This window comes from Amblyomma maculatum, chromosome 9, assembly GCF_055883805.1.
Source record: "Amblyomma maculatum isolate TAMU_Amacu chromosome 9, ASM5588380v1, whole genome shotgun sequence".
NCBI classification, from domain to species: Eukaryota; Metazoa; Arthropoda; class Arachnida; order Ixodida; family Ixodidae; genus Amblyomma; species Amblyomma maculatum.
Genome location: NC_139352.1, coordinates 71,912,231 through 71,928,921, shown reverse-complemented (window position 1 = coordinate 71,928,921; position 16,691 = coordinate 71,912,231). Strand labels below are relative to the sequence as shown.

Genomic DNA, 16,691 nt, shown 5'->3' with positions numbered 1-16,691 from the left:
TGCGTTTGAGAAGACCCTCGAGCAATTGCACACACACAATGTGGGGGGTAGTAAAATTTAAAGTTAGCAGTTCACAGCAACATAGCCCAAGACATCCCAGGATGTAACCTGGACAAACACAAAAAGCCAGCACAAAAAGTTGCAAAATCCCCAAAAAACAAAAAATACATCCGTTTCTCTTTTCTACTATGTTATTTGAGGTGATGAAACGGCAGGCTCAGATCAGGAGAAGGAATAAGTGAGTTAGTGAGTCGAACAGTGATGCGAAAAGCGCAGGTCCAGACCAGGCGAAAGATTTTTCGGAGAGAGAGAGAATGTGACAACATGGAGAGGCACACACGTTCCTCATGCAATACTCACAAGGTCATCCAACTCTGCCGAAACGCTACGAGCGCGCTGTTTTCGTCCCCGACCGAAAACAGAAAAGGAGACGTAAGGAGGAAACAGAGAGAAAAAAAGAAGGAGAATGCAAGACAGAGAAATGAAAGGAAAAAAAGAGAGAGAGAACAAAGAGAGAAAATGGCATCACAGAAAGAAGACAAGGCAAGAACAGAAGAGAATAACGCCGCAAGAAATGCAAGTAAAGAACTGAACAAGACTCTTTCTCCTCCCAATTTGTGGCAATTTGCTGTGGGGCGGGAAAAGGTAAACTTGACAACTGAAGGAGAAATACAAAAATGCCCATAAACTAAACGCACTGGCTTGCTGCCGTACTTATGACAAAAAAATTATGCGTGGCATCCCCCTCAACAGAAAGTCCTTAACAGTTCCGCTCAGCATACGTCAAAAATTAAGGCTATCAAGAAATGCCGCACACATTTCACGACTAGACACTGTAGCGCACTTCTGTAACCTTAAATGACTAGTGGCATGGATTTAAATTATATGACCGAGTTCTGAGACCAATAAATTTGAAATAGAAATTGAATTAGTTTTTTGACCCATCACATTCCGCACAAATACAAAAAAAAAAAGAAAAAAAGAAAAAAGTGAAGAGATTACAAACAGATCAGTACACACATGTTTGGCTTTTACGTATTCATCTCGGTAGTCTGAGCAAGAACCGGAAGCAAGAAAGTGGCACGATGGTGCACAAACATCCGGCATTGCTGTCTTAACTGGTGGGAAATCACAAAAGTGGCCCTACTGAGGGCTAACAGCGTGCCCCGATTCGCGAGTGCACTGTCGGCACCAGGTAAGAGATAAAGCCGCCGTTAGCCGTGGCGCCCTCACCCGTCCTCGTTCCACCAGGTTGGTGATCATGATGATGATGCAGACCCTCTGCTCCCAGATCATGCGCCAATAGTCGTCAAAAGTCGAGGGCAGCGGGCCCTGGGTGCCAATGTAGGCCCGTGGCTTGTTGTAGCCCTGGAGAGAAGACCAGTTTCGCTTTTAGACGCAGAACCTATACATAAAAAAAAAAATAAAAAGAAGAAAGGCAGCGGAGATTTCACTGCCTATTAGTCTAATGCAAAAATAGTTTATTTCCCCGTACTCACATCAATATAGTTAGCGTTGATGTAATCTGCTGATTTCTTCTGGCCAGGGGTAGGCTTCAGTATAACCCGCGTGTGGTCATCTGTAAAGTTCAGGCAGGGGTCAGTTTATAGCAGACCTGAGCAATCACTGCACTGCTGGTAACCGCTAATGGTAAGAGGAGGCCACTACCACCCAAGGCTCATTTGCCAGATACAACTTACGTTACATTTTGCTAGTGACGGACGACTGTTAGCTACAATAAGGCGAGGAGAAAAAAAAAGGGAATGACATAGGCTGTAGGGCAGACTCTGCATAAAAAAACAAGATTTCAATAGTCTGGTGACTATTGAGATCTGATATAATGGCAACTAGCGAGCGTATACACGAACCACTCCTTCCCGCTGGCCTTTTGCCAGAAACCGAATGTGTTCACAGTCGCTTATCTCTCTCGACCACATCGTCTACACAAAGTGAACTTTTGAACCAGAACAATGGGATCTCACAAGCGCCTGGCAAATGGTTCAGAGATAACGGGGGAGCAATGCGGATGTTGAGAGAGACTGCATGCTGAAACGTATGCGCAAGATAGCAGTGTACTGCAGCTTACACGCCACGATGTTGACATATCGGTTCTTCCCCTTGTTCTCCGCCATCTGGGAATAGTCCGAAGACAGATCCAAATCCGTTGCCTGCTGGAGAGACTGCGAGAGGGCCAGAGAAAACAGTCATCAAAGTACACAACGAACGGCACTGCTCTCACTCGATGAGATGCGTGATGATGACCAAGTTACACAGAGGTGACAGTAATGCACAACTGCTTGAAAACTCATACAATTCTCCCTCTAAATTCGTCAAACTTAAGAAATTCTGTTTTTCAAAGAGGATTTGTTTCGTTCTTGCATTTAAATTAATCAACCTTTTGAAAGCCTTGAAGCCATTTTGTATCTGTAGCAGAATAACTTTCTTGTATCAAGTGTCATACCATGCACTGCAAAATCATTCATTAAGGGGGGATGAGGGGATCGGAGCAAACTTTTTTATTTTTTGACTTAGAGGGATGAAATTTGGCAGGCTGGCTTGAAATAGCATCAAACAGAAAGGTATAAAGTTTCAAAATGATAGCTTCAGTAGTTTTTATTTTACCATTGTTTATATGTTGTTAACATGTTGCTTGCTCGTGGAAAGCCTAGCATGACAGCAAAATGGGCTACGGGTCTGTAAATGTTCTTAATAGTTACTAAGAAGTGTGGTCTAGGTCAAGATTCTCCTTAAATTTTTTTAAACTTCTCTGCTCTTTTCCTAAATGACTTATTATACATCTTCTCTTTATGTTTAGAAGGTATCATGCTCTAATTACTGTGTAATAAAAAAATGGTGAGCCTAAATAGCAAATCTGAGACTGTCTTGATGTAAAGCACATTTCAGCAATTACAACAAGACAAACGGGATAAAAATCCATGCACCCATTGCGATGCTGCGCTTTCCACAAGCAAGGTGGTAAGTTCAAAACGAAGTTTTCAGAAAACAAGCTCGAAAGTTCCAAACTGGCACACACTGTCTAAAATGCTCCTGCACTGTAAAATTTCATGTCTCTGGCAGCAGGCAATTTCTTAGACTTTTGTCCTTTCAAAAGATGGGCTTTGTGCGCCTTCTTAATGCGCTGAGAGTCTTTCTCGGCGGCCCGCTGAAGAGAAAGGGCTCCAGGGCGCAGGCCCAATGTTGTGCACAGGTTTGAATATGCTCTCAGATTGCCTGAGTTGTACTTCAAAATCGCCTCGTGCACTGCTGTTTCCACAGCGAACAGTGAGGCATGCTGGTCTTTCGATAATAGTGACCAAATCACTGAATGGAGGCTCTCAGCCGCATTTTGAGTTTTGCCTCCCCTGCACCGGGCCAGCAACTGAGGGTCTGAGAGGCGCTGGTACACTGGCAGAAGTGCTTCAGCGACCTTCGGTGATAACTTGTACTTGTGAGGGGGTGGTGGTTGTCCTTCTGCCTCTGCTGATCGATGTTTGCACCAGCTGAGGGGGCCAGGGGGACACAGCTCATGATGGGGCTCACCATCCGTCGACGTCACATGATAATAGGTCGACATTACTGCCCTTTGCATTTCTTCAACTTCTGAGTGGTTCCGCAGAGCGAGGCCATAGTAGTCAGTCAATTTTTTCATCAGCTGCTGTGTCAGGCCCCCCTTTCCACCTAGTGGCTCTCCTTTTTTAGCCTTGCTGACCAGGGAGCGAAGTGCAGCACCCATCCGTTTTTTCACGTGATTTATGCAGTCCTCTTTGGAGAGCTGCACAAAACCATAAACTTCTTCGTCACACAGAGTGCGGAACATGCGGCTGTCCCCATCACAGACTATGTTTGTGTACCGGAGATCATTCTTGCTCAAAGAGCGCCTGAACAGCTGCAGTGCAGCCTCCACCTCCATTCGTCCAGAATTCACATCAGTGTTTTTCTGGCACTGGTGCTGTTGCTTCCACTCAGCATAAGTGGGGTCACTTTCAGCTGGCTGTCTGCTGCACCCAAGGCAGAAGTTCGAGAGAACCACACAGTCTAACACAAGCCCTGTATGAAACTCAATTACACAGCCTACGCCAGTGTGAGAACTGTGGCCACGTGTCAGCCACGTACCATCGTACACGACTGTAATATTCTTCGAAAAGGTAGTTTCCATTTCTGTGTACACCTTTCTCACTGCCTCTACAGCATCTGCAAAGATGTTGTTTGCAGCTGCTTCTGCAGCAGGCTTGAAAGTTTTTTTTAGATGCTCCTCATATGTTTTGTGGTGTAATCCTCTATGTGAAACATTCATGGTGGCCCAGAAGTCATTGAGAGCAGTTGGTCCCTTACCAATGCTCTTTATCGCTTGAATTGATCTGATGTTGATATCAAAGGCTCTAGAACCACTCTGCCTTTGTGAAGACCATTCAGATTGGAGGGCACCACAGGAAATACACGAAAGTACCATCTTCACAGCTAGCCCTAATTTAGTTTCCCGATGCACTGTTAGGCCAGGCTGATGACAAATTGGGCAAAGCATGGAACTAATCAGCGAGTTCAAGGCTGCTACTTGCACAAGCATAAATTCCTCTTCTGGAGGTGCGGAAATGGCATCTTCTCTCGAGTCAGTCAGCGCAAACTTGCGCTCCGTAGCTGAAACCGCGCGAAGCGATTTGCAAACACTCGATGCTTGCACCTTTGCCGTTTCCGCGGACACAAATCGTGTTCTGAGGTGAGCTTGAATAGTGCGACGTTCACTGGATGAATATTCGTCACTGCGATGATCGGCCACCGGCGAGTCCGTGGAAGCGAGCGTGCACCCGCGATCGCCGTAACCCGTCGATGGCTCGGCCGCCGGCGCGTCCGCGAAAGCGAGCGCGCGCCCGCGAACACCGTAACTCGTCGATGGCATAGGATTGCCTTCACTCGCGGTTGTCGGCTGTGGACACATTTTAGAGTTGAAAAACACATCGCGGAAACGTGTCTCCACTGTGCAGTCAGGCGGTGATGACTGTTGCAAGACCACTTCGCTCGACGAGCTTGTGCCGGGACGCTCGCGTACGGTGACATTCACTGGCGTGTCGATCCTCACTGGCGTGTCGATCCTCACTGGCGAATTAACGTTGCGCCCACGGCTCAACGGCGAGAAATCGTGGCCCGTCTCACCTTCGCTGGCTGGTGCCTCACCCGACGAACTTGCAGTGGCACGTCCGTGCACGGCGAGACGCACGTGTGCGGCGACGCTCACTGGCATGTCGATCGTCGCTGGTGAAGTAACATTGCACCCGTGCCTCGACAGCGCAGCACGTTGTTCGTTGTTCTCACAATCGCTGGCTGGTGCCCGACTCGGCATGAGATCGCACAGCACATTGGGAGAGAGATCGCGTAGCACGTTGGGCGCGTACTCCGCCGATTCCGAACGGACGCTCGGCTCGGTAGAACCACCTGTTGATGATCGCCGCTTCTTCCTTGCTGTAACAGGCTTGCGTTTTCGCTTCCCGTAAGCATGCTTTGTCCGGAACTTCTTTTCGAACGTTCGCTGATCCATTGCACGTGGTCGAAGACTTGAAACGCAAGAAAAAGAATTGCTTTCCAGCGGCGGACAAAGCAGACGCTCCTTGCGCTGGCTGCCATTATTGCCGCGGCATCAGCCAATGAGGAGGCGCCTAGCAACACGTCGCGGCGCAGAGCCAATCGGGGCGCGGTATTCATTGGCTGCTTCGTGCTGCCGTCCTGCGGATATTCCTTTTTTGTGCGCTTGCTAGCTGGCGGAGAAGGGAGGGAGGGGTTGGGACAAAGAGCTGAAGAGTCGGGCTTTCCAACGATGCCAAAATGGCGGCGCTCCATGGCGGGAAAGTCAAGCAGTCATGCCGTGAACTTGGCAGCTTTTTCGCGGTTCGGGAAGAATATCTCGACGCCGGCACCGATAAATATATTTATTTAGACTACTTAGAGTTTGTTTTTTGGTGAAATATTTCAGGACAACATAGAAATAATGTTGTAGATTCCGAAAAGCGCACTTTTCAAAAATCGATTTTTTTCGCGATTTTCGCGATCTGATCCCCGCATCCCCCCTTAAATGGGTTATTCTGCTCCTTCAAAGGCACATGTAACAACGAGCATGAACTAGGTCTGGCTTTCAGTAGACTATATTGAGCTTTCTTTTTCTACTTGCCAAGAATAAACAAACAATCCTAGACGCTTGCCGCAGCCATTTCACCAGACATTGCTGGAGAAGGGTATCAAAAATATGCACCTGCGAAAAACAGGGAGACTCACCTCGTACTCCCTCGAGAACCCGATATCTCCATCGGCATGTAAGTCAGCCACGTGTTTCGCCCATTGGCTCACGTGCACAGAAGCATACTCCGAGTCGTCTGAAACAAGGAGGCAGACACCCTTGGTCTCCGCTTTCAAGCTCTTATGATGCCTTTGCGTAAAGGCTGTACATTCATTCTCAAGGCCATCAAGGCCAAACGTTTGCACACATGTAAAACAATTTTCTTTTCTTTTCTTCCCTTTATTATTTTTTTTTTTTTACAATGAGTGATTACTAAGTTGGGGGTGCTACCCTTACCTTGCACGAGCACAAATGTACTGTTGTGAGCAATATAGCACACAAAGATTGAGCTTCTGCATTCCAACTCTTCCCTCGCTTTGTATAATGGAAACGAGCAACAAGCAAATGATGGACATTTAGTTGCGGTAGCATCAAATGCCCATTACTTTTTGATGAGCAAGAGTTGGAATGTGCCTGACTGCTATAGCACGGTCCATTTTATTGTGTCCGTGACTGTACGTAACCAACATACAGCAAACCTGGCTACAAATGGGTGGGAACAGACGCACCATCAGTGCAGTCCATCGTTTCTGTTCCGGAAGTATGCAGAAAAGAGAGCAGATGTCGGGACTGATGACAGTTTGCTAAAAATTCGCTCTTATATTAAACCAGTGTGGTTTGTGTAATTAGCAAAGGTCGGCAAAAGTTTACGGCCGTGTATACAATAAATTAAAACTTAACACAGATACCACCTTAACGGTTATGAATAACTACAGAAGTTCATTGATTGACCATACATGGCAGGTATGGTACAGTTTTAAAGGCTACACAATAAATGTCGCTTGGAACACACAGGTCATGGAAGTTGTTAAATACACTCACCAAAGGTTTCAGAAAGTTGCGGCGAAGCTCTGTTTCCTGGAGGGTCGTCCAAGTAATAGTAAGCGGCCTGAAAGTATTTCCTGCAAAAAAAAAATTAGTCGTGGTTCAGCTCTGGTTAACCCTAGTTGAATTGTGAAAGCAACGGCGGAAGCTTCTTTTGCCTGCTACATTATTCCCCTATCACGTCCTGTCTGTGTAAGGTGCTACATTTTTGGGACACTTAACCTCATCCTTTAAGGGTATGACGCGAGAACGTATGCTACCAGCCCACATATAAAGTCACGCTTCAGTCAAGCCGTATGGACGTGCCTGCGTGTCGTATGGGTAACGCGAATGCAAACGGTTCTGGCAAGCTGAATCAGATGTGACCGTCCCACATGAAAGAAGCGACCAGAGTTGGCAGTTCCTGCCTGTGGCATAGCAGTAACGTGAATTCAAATTTCATGGCAGGCTGATTTTTTATGAGGAGACCGTAGCTACGCCTCTTCACATCGTAGTATTGCTTTTGCAATAAAAAAAAACGATAACAGCATTATTACGAATTGCACCAAAACAGGCTAACTAACAGGATCTATGCTTCACGAATGCATACAGCTAACCGAGTGCGACATTTGTCATCGTTCGCTCTCATCAGAACTGAAAACCAGAGGTTTGTACAAGGAAAAAAAAAAAGTTTGGGACCACGAGAACTAGTGTTCGCATTGTCTGGATACGAAGATATGATCAGGTCGCATCACAAAATATAATATGTGCAAGGTCTACGACTTTTTTATGAAGCAAGATACTAGTATGTCAGGCTATCCATGCATTGGTGCAATGAACTAAATAATAGCTCGAAACGTAGGCTACAACCTTTACTAAAGGCTCCTTACTAGAGTTCCATACCGATCATTGTACAGCATTGTAAAATGTACAGCAACTTAAAGAAACACGTACTTTGCTACTGTTCCCAGCGCCTAAAAGTGATGGCTTACTTACAACAAAGGATTAAATGAAACTCGGCAATCAAGCTTCCTGCGACGCATTAACGCAAACTCTAGACACCTCTCAAAAAACACTGTCCCCGGGCAAACTTTACCCATCCGTCATACACACAATGAACAGAACATGACGACCTGAAGAACCTGGGCAGGTCTGCGACACAGGTTTTGCAGAAGAAGCACATGTGGCTTTGAAGTCATGCGGCACTGCTCTAGTCACGGAACGCAAAACCTTCATGAGCACGTCAACCCGGCAAGATTGCGCTACTGCCACCAAGGCGCCCTCTCTCTTCCCCAGCTCTTATCTTTAAACCACTCTGTCCTTATCGCTATCAAGAAAATGCCCTCACGTGCTGCGCGGACTGCTGTTAGACTGCTAGATTGCACGACCACGGAAAGGGCACGGCGAAGAGCCTGGGCTGCAAAAGTGCCGCGGCGGCAAAAGAAGCTGTGAACAAGACGGGCTGCCACAGCTGTGAAAAGGGCGGCGATAAAAGAAAGGCGAGATGCTCCCATGTGTGCCCAACAGGTGTGCAAGAGCACAACTAAAACAAGAAGAAAACGAGAGCAAGAAAAAAAAAAAGCTAAGCTGCTGTCATGTAAGCACGCAGGGCAGTAAGTTTCACTAACAAAAAGGCTTTTTTGCAAGAACTTTTGGGAGCAGTAACCGCAAAAGGAGTGAAGCAAAGCGCTTAAAATAACGTAGCACTTGAGGGCAGCCAGTCTACGTCACCTGGCTGGCCATCACACAGAACTGATATGGCCAAGAGGGCTCGTGAAAGATGAATTTTTTTCCCTCAAGAAATGTGACATAAGAGCAACAAAATGTCACGTTGACTCAGAAGATTATTAATGGGGAGGAAATCACCTGCCGCTGTTATAAAGGGCAGAGGATAGGACTCTCTAAATATTAAGACAGTTGTAAGAGACCCAAGACCTCTCGGCGAATGGTTGAAGCAAGGAAGAAACAAGACAAGAGATGTAGCGGCCTGTCACATAGATATGCCGTTCCGATGGCAGGAAGGACACCGGCAAAATTTTCTTTACCGAGAGGAGGCAGCGAAGGCGAATTAAGCACGACCAAAAAGAACAATGTAACAGTAGTACTACTCCTCGCAGTTTAGGCTACTGGTTGTTAAACTCATCACACAGGAAAATTCAATATAAGGATTTGTTAATGAAATGGTTAATGCGGTTGAAACATCCTTGAGGTTCAGTAGTGCCCTAACCACTACAGAGCGGTGGAACTACAACGGGAGCTGCAGACAGGAGCAGATACAGCCTCCCTGAGTAGCCAAAACCAGAAAAATATTTTCACTTTTCGCAGTTCCTTGTGGTAGTAAAACCGAGACTAGGGTGCCATAATGACAGCCTGGCCTTGGCCTGCAACGCTGTTAATTTTTACAGGTTAAAGAGTATGCGAGTGAGATACAACATCCCCAAGCAACACATGGGTTACAAAGCCATCGAAATGTGGCCACCATGAGAGGATTCAATTCCGTGACTTTGGGATCAGTAGCAGAATGTCGCAGGCTGTGAGCCACCACGCATATATCAAATGCGTATACGTGGACGAAGAAATCGTCTTGCAGGGCTGGAACAAAACTAGCAGAGAAAGAACACGAGACACCTGTGCGCTGCCACTTACTTCCACAGAACGAAGGAGATGATGGCCAGAAACAGCGCAAACGACACGCACACCACGCCGGCCACCACAGCGGCACTCAGGCTGGGATCGGAATAGGCACCATCGTTGAAGGCTGCACGGACAAACACCGGGAAAAGAGCCGTGTCACACAGTGAACGTGGTGAGGAACCATGAGAACGAGGAAAGAAGAAGGAGGAGGGAAGGGTGGGTAGGATAGAGTGGCTGCCTACCACTGGTGTTACCGCAGCACAATGTTCAGCAAGAGAGGAGAAGCCAAGGTGTTTTCGTCACTTGGCTGACACTTTTTCACGCATGCTCACGGCTCTCGTTTGTGAAGCCATTCTCGTCATGCTCAGTTCGAAGACGGCTTAGCGACCGTCTCTCTGCATTCGGCAAGGGGCTCAGCCAAGCAAGGACTAGCAGCACCAACAGTTCACACACAAATGCACAAGTGCTCGTAGATGGGTCTCTGTTAATAATGCATTCCTTTTAACCCAATGTTGGCTCCCGGTGAAGGAAATGCATTCGTTAAATTTGTCACGCGTTTTTAGGCTTCCCAAGGAAGTGAATGTTTCAAAAGAATTAGCGTAGATTTCAAATAAGCTTTAGTCAATGGCACATATATTTTAACCCTGTGTTTGACACGTGACGACGTTATCTGCTTATGTGCCATAAAACCCCAAAATAAAAACTATCCAAGTTCATAATCCAAGGAGGACTGATACCAATGCAATCCTATTGCCTGGTAACAAGGTTTCCTTTCTGATAGGGTACTGGGGTGTAAAACCCAGTGCCAACTCTTTCCAGGCCTTCAATATTGATCAGCTGAAACAGGGTGTACGCGGAACTTCCCCCCTCCCCCAAAAAGAAACCCACAACATTCAGCAGAAGCGAACAGTGAGCACTTGAATCTGAAAGCACGAGTAGGCAGCCCACTTAGCCAACAGAATGCATTATACACGAGCAGAGCAGCAGTACAGTCACCGACTGATTTTTCTGAACTCGGAGGGACACAAAAAATGGTCCGAATAACTAAATAGCTCGAAACATTTGCGAAATTAGAGAAGAAAAAAAAAATTACTTAGCATAAAAAAAAAAACTGCCTCGGAACACTGCAAACTTGGCCGTTTCCTGCACTCCATTAGCAAACAGTATTAACAGATCATGTTTTAGCCAGCTGTGACCATCACAATATTATGTCACTGATGCACAGAAGCAGGTTATGCCATAAACACACTATGGTGCATGACTGACTGATATTGATAGCGTACATTTCAATAAAAAAAATTTCAAAAACTGAACGTGTCAACTTCAAAGTGTCCGAAATATCGGTGGTGAATATACACACGTTCTTATGAGGTGTGCGATGGTTCCTCGACAAAGTTCAAATTATTGTGCAAGTCTGAATTATTCATGTCCGGAAAAAAATCAGTCGGCTACTGTATAAAGGCAGACACACTAGATGAGAGCAATAAAGGTTCGGCCTGTGCTGAATCCGTAAACGGGAAGGTGCGACAAAAACCATGCATCCCAGTTTCTCTCAAGCTTGTTCTCAACATCATACTGGGAAAAAATAAGCAATGAAAAAGTATATTACCAAACTAGACAGGCAGAGAAGGTGTGCCTTCAACTCCCCTTTATGTTCTTTGCCTAGAAGAGACTACCGGAAGTACCTCTTGGCTGTTTGGCGCTTAGTGAAGAAAGCTTGGTACGTTCTGCCAGCATAGTAGAATGTTCATGATGCGTGAACATACAACCGTAGCTGCCAAAAAAAACAACAAAAAATGCAAATAGAAAGCCTTTCACAAAGCGGCAAAGGCCAAATAGATGCTAAAAACTGGAGCAGTTCAGGTAGTGTTGTAACAAAATGCTGAGAACAAGCTGTAATGCCACAGAAACAAAAAGTGAAAGCGAGAAGACAGGTGTTTCGCTTTTTTTTGCTTGGATCTATTCTAGCAGTAGGCCCACAAAAAAACACAAGTCATGCACGAGCAAAAACAAGCGAAGTAGACAGGGACCCAGATGTTCTATAAGAAAACGATAAGGCCACAATACGATGCAAGAAGGCCGCAGGCAAACTTTTGGCCCAAGGAAAACCTGGGGTTGCAAAGAATGTGCACGAACATGCATAGACTTTGAAAGGCAGGCAGAGAGGTATGTGAGCACTCTCGGCAAGCAGCAACAACATCGAGAGGCAGAAGAGGAAGTTGAAGGGGATGCAGAGGTAAAAAGGAGAGAAGACAGAGAAGAAAAAAAAACGTAACCGTTTAACGACGGAAAGAGAGAGAGAGAGAGGTGGTGAAAAGAGAGAAGACGAACGTGGAGCCCGTGGTGGCGGCGTGTGGCGTCAACTTACTCTGACACTTACTCTGGAGGAGCACCTTCCGGGAATCAGAAAATTGCCCTTTGAACACGGTTGTCTGGTCAATGATACTCCGCGTCGCCCCCTGCACCTTCACCTCGTACAGCGTGTTGGCCGTCAGGTTGGGAATGAACATCTGCGCGCACGAGAAGATGGGGGCGGAAAGAATGCAATAAAGGGGCTGTGAGGTCTGCGGACGGAAATCCTGCCTAGGTTGCTGTTAAAGGGAAACTGAGCAGAACTCCGTCCAACTCTCCATTCTTCAAAAAATCGAGCCTTAGCCTTTTTCTGGCAGAGTTTAGTGCCTGTCCGGCAGATGAATAAGCATTTCTTGGCAAAAAAACATTACACACAATTTTTTTCACCAATAAATTCGAAAGTTGAGATGTTAACATCAGAAAAATGTATATATAAGTCTCTGTGGTAACCGGCTGGGATTCACACACAGTCTTGACACGCAGAAGTCCCCAATGTGTCTTCCAATAGCAATGAGAAAAAAAAAAAAAAGGTGTTCGCTAACACACTCTTTGCCTGCAACACTGAACATTTTACTACTTCACCGAAACACGCAAACATAAATGCCGCAACATAACAGCTATCAATACTGCAAAATAAAGCCCACGAAAAGTACCACATCTATAATAGCTTCATCCCTGAATGCGGCCTTTCCACTGCCAAAATATCAGTAAGAATTTGGAAGGCTGCATTCGCAGTACAGGCAGAAATGCAACAGAGACGGAGCAGAAAAGGTGGTACTCACGACATGGTCCAGCCGGTCGGTGGCAGCCATGGCGATCTCCTCGAAGCCCCAGGCCTCCTCCGAGCGGTAGTGCACGAAGTAGTAGTCCACCTTGTTGTAGTAGGTCTGCGGCCGCTCCCATTGCAGGAAGAGACTGTCCAATGACTGGCAGGTGAGGTTCACTATAATCGGCGCGCTGGGGCCCTGGACGTCTGTCTGTATCCTCAGCAAGTTGCTCGACTCCCCGAGATGCTTCTGCGTGAACGCCTTCACCCAGATGTCGTAGTGGGAGAACGGCCCTGCAAGTACACCGGCAGAAAACATGGGGGGTGGGGGCAGATGTTAGGGAACTTGAAAAGGTCATCATCATCCTCCTAACTATACCCACTGCAGGATGAAGGCCTCTTCCATATTCCTCCAATTAACACATTCCTGTGCTAGCTGCATCCACTTGACCTCTGCGAACTTCTTAACCTCATCTGCCCACCCAACACTCTCTGCCGTCCCTTGCTACGTTTTCCTTCCCTTGGAATTGGAAAGGTCCTCAACAAGAGGTCATCCAGTGTAAATGGAGCAAATACGAGCAGCAGCCTAGAGTATACGCGAGACTTGGAACTTGATATCACTAAAGTAACGGTAACAAGTAGGGTTACACTAGAGATGTTCAAAAAGAATCTTTAACCAAGGACATGAAAGCTAACTGCAACAAAGGCAGCAATGCATTACATTTGTTTACAAAGAACATTTCACATGGTAAAAGGAAGTGCCCTTAATCTCCCTGCTTACCACAGTTTATGCTCATTAAGCTAGTTCTTTTCAGTAATAAACATATCTTTCAGTCCGGCATATGATTCTGGTCACAGAATGAAGTCTTCAAACAGTTAGTGGCAAGAAACATCACCTTGTCAGCAGTTATTTCTTGGTCTAGAATGCAGCCCACTTGTTTAAGAAAAATAAGCAAACCAGCTGGGTCATATATGAGCCAGTAAAGAATGCTTCCCAGTCCTACACAATTACGAAGCACAATGAGACAGGTGCCAATTAACAGCAAGCTGCAATTAGCATAAATCTGCAATAAAGAATGGAGACTGAAGACATTCTTAAGAAAGCATGTGTCTTGATCACTTTGTAAATGATGACTTCTGAATATTTAAAACGTCCTTCAGTAAATAAAAATGACTCTACGCTCTTAAAGTGGAAATAGACCTGAAAAAAGAAATTTCGAGGACTTTCAAAATATGTTAAATAGCTCCTTCAGGCCTTAGTTTTGAATGGACCACTCATGGTACACCTCTCCAACTTACGGAGGTTGGAGAGTGAATACTCCGTGATGGGCTGCGGGTGGGTGACCGTACGGCGTTGCTGTTGCGTGGAGCCGTTGCGCGACGGCTGGAAGTAGACGTGGTATCCCTGGAGAACCCCGTTGGGTTTCTCGGGCTCCCGCCACTTCAGCCGAACCGTGTTGTCTGTCACCCCCACTGCCGTCACATTCACAGGTGGGCTCGGCACTGGGAGGAGGGGTCATTGTCATCGCACCGTCAGGACAGCGACCACAAACAGCAGAGGGCGAGTTGCTCGAGCAATGCGGGAGTGTCGTTAGCCCAGGGCTTCTACTAATGGCGCTCTTCAATCACTTTCCACGAGCAGAGACTGATCAACTACGCAGCCCTGGGCACAGGCTAGCTTCGCTACCGTCGCAAGACAGCATGGGAAGGGTGAGCATGGTGAGTGCTTCAGGGAGGCAATGGGTCATTTGTCCTCGTTTCCCATGCCACATCACCATCATGCAGTGAAGCAAACCTAAACAACTAAAGCCTAACTGTGGACCTTGCCTGGTGTGCTTTGCTGCCAAAAGTGTTGTAAAAATTAACACGTTAACTTTAGTCAGTGATTACAGCATGTACAATGTACAGGCAACAGGACCTTTTACATTGCCTTGATGACGTCTGGGTCATATTCTTCAATGAACAATTTTCCACAACAATTGGCCATGCAGCAGACTTCGCAGGACAATGAAGAGCGAAATTTTGCACTGAAGCGCAGAAGGTTTTGAACTGCACAGCTCTGAAGCAAAACGACAGTCCTTAGCCGTTGCATCCTCGCAGAGCAGTCAGAAATTACATATACTGCGACAATTAAACAGTCGAACCGAAATATGTGTATGAGGAACACCCCTCTTCAAATGGAAATGCTGTCTATGAAATTACAATTTTACATCACGAAAAGGGACACACATATCAGATGCCAACTAAACGACGAAGATGGCCATGAGATGCCAAAGAAAAATTGGCGAGGCACTTAAAGCTCTGCCATTATTCAGCCTATGTGGCTAAGGGGCAGCATGTTTAACTTGGGATCTAAGGGCCCTCGGGATCCAATTCGGCCATGTCATGTGGCCTCGTGACATCACACAACCCAGAGACCGAGGCATGCCCGTAATCGCACACTCACAATGCCGCTGCCAGATTTTCTAGAGAATGGGGTGTTACACACTAGTATGTTAAAAGCACAGCTAGTAACTGTCAGACGCCACTGAAGTGCAGAAGGTGGCCAACGACGCACTCACCTCCCTCGTCGGTCATGACTGGCACGACCACGGCCGGTCCACGTCCGGCAGGGTTGAAAACTTGCAGAGACACCAGGTACTGCGTGAAGGTCTCCAAATTCCTGATGGTGTATTGCTGCAGCAAGGATGGGGGGTGCATAGTTACAAAGCACACACGGCACTGGAGTCTATTTTATAGGACCATCTGTCGTAGGGAGACCGCCCCTCACTTAGATTGCAAGGTCGTCTGTGTGAAATCATTAGTCTTTGTAAAGCAAGGTTTTATGACCCACTTAAAATAGTAACACGACAATTACTGGTCCAGTGGTCACAGGTTGCAACCAAATGGTTAATAAACTATGTGACTCAATGAATCTCATAACTTTTCCACGTGACCATGACTGCCTTATACAAAACATCCTCTTTCAAGCATGACCTTTTTAATAACTGAGGCAGGCCCCTATGACATATTCTGTATATGACCTTTTAATTGTTCTTTTTATGCCGCCTCAATGAATCCATTAAAGGAGCGTAGACACCAATTTTTGGTTGCATTTTGCTTCTTATTAATGATATGCAAAACACTATAGCTGGATCACCACGAGGTTTTCGCCTACGACCGCTAAGTAATTTATAACTGAATTTTTATGACTGAATCAGTTTCAACAGTCAAGCGATGGGTGTGATATAACAGTGCAGTCTATTAATGTGAGGGATGGAAAAACTGCGACATAATTGCTCTGCTTTCGCACTCATTATAATCTCTGTTCTTAAGACAGGCTGTCTTTAGTGAACTAAAACAACAAAATAGAAATTATATATCAGCTTTTATGCATCATGTAATCTAGGCCCTTGCCATCATAGCCATCACTCAGCTGTTGAAACCTAAACAGGTGAGAAAAGAAATTTGATAAATTATTTAACGCACGTGGTGACCTGTGTAGTGTCTTCTGCATCATCACAAAGCATAAAACATGCAACCGAAAATAAGATGCATGAAACTCTTTCAAAACAAAAAACAAATCATTGTCAACATTTCATGTACCCCTTCTACAGTGTCTGTCACTGCTCCTGTGTAGTAGTAGGTGTGAGCCTGGCAGGTTGCCCATAAGGCAGCTTCTTCTCCACCCCCTCATGTCTCTTGAGAAGATGAAATAAACGAGATCAAATGAAAGCTTGGAAACACTGCCTTTTGAGATGTCCAGCAACAAGACTGCTTAATAGTAAGCCCTGAGCAATTCTGATTTAGCCACCTTCACTTCAATGCACATAT

At 46.1% G+C, this 16,691-nt stretch overlaps 2 protein-coding genes across 4 annotated transcripts in view; both read right to left on the bottom strand.

Annotated features, from left to right (window-relative positions):
* The window catches only part of Ptp99A (Protein tyrosine phosphatase 99A), a 224,075-nt gene that overhangs the window by 19,751 nt on the left and 187,633 nt on the right, over positions 1-16,691 (bottom strand). For 2 of the 3 annotated variants that reach the window (XM_084579006.1, XM_084579003.1), the window contains exons 6-15: positions 15,440-15,554; positions 14,178-14,381; positions 12,895-13,172; positions 12,129-12,270; positions 9,773-9,884; positions 7,145-7,224; positions 6,262-6,359; positions 2,087-2,180; positions 1,500-1,579; positions 1,234-1,368 (exon numbers count right to left, since the gene is read on the bottom strand). In XM_084579006.1, coding sequence (XP_084435132.1) covers positions 1,234-1,368; positions 1,500-1,579; positions 2,087-2,180; positions 6,262-6,359; positions 7,145-7,224; positions 9,773-9,884; positions 12,129-12,270; positions 12,895-13,172; positions 14,178-14,381; positions 15,440-15,554 — 1,338 coding nt within the window. The remainder of the gene's footprint in view (positions 1-1,233; positions 1,369-1,499; positions 1,580-2,086; positions 2,181-6,261; positions 6,360-7,144; positions 7,225-9,772; positions 9,885-12,128; positions 12,271-12,894; positions 13,173-14,177; positions 14,382-15,439; positions 15,555-16,691) is intronic. The other variant, XM_084579005.1, reaches the window with a different exon arrangement.
* LOC146179379 (uncharacterized) lies at positions 2,493-6,024 on the bottom strand. Its single transcript, XM_084579007.1, has one exon. The coding sequence runs from the start codon at positions 5,528-5,530 to the stop codon at positions 3,038-3,040; it is 2,493 nt and encodes an 830-aa protein (XP_084435133.1). The 5' UTR covers positions 5,531-6,024; the 3' UTR covers positions 2,493-3,037.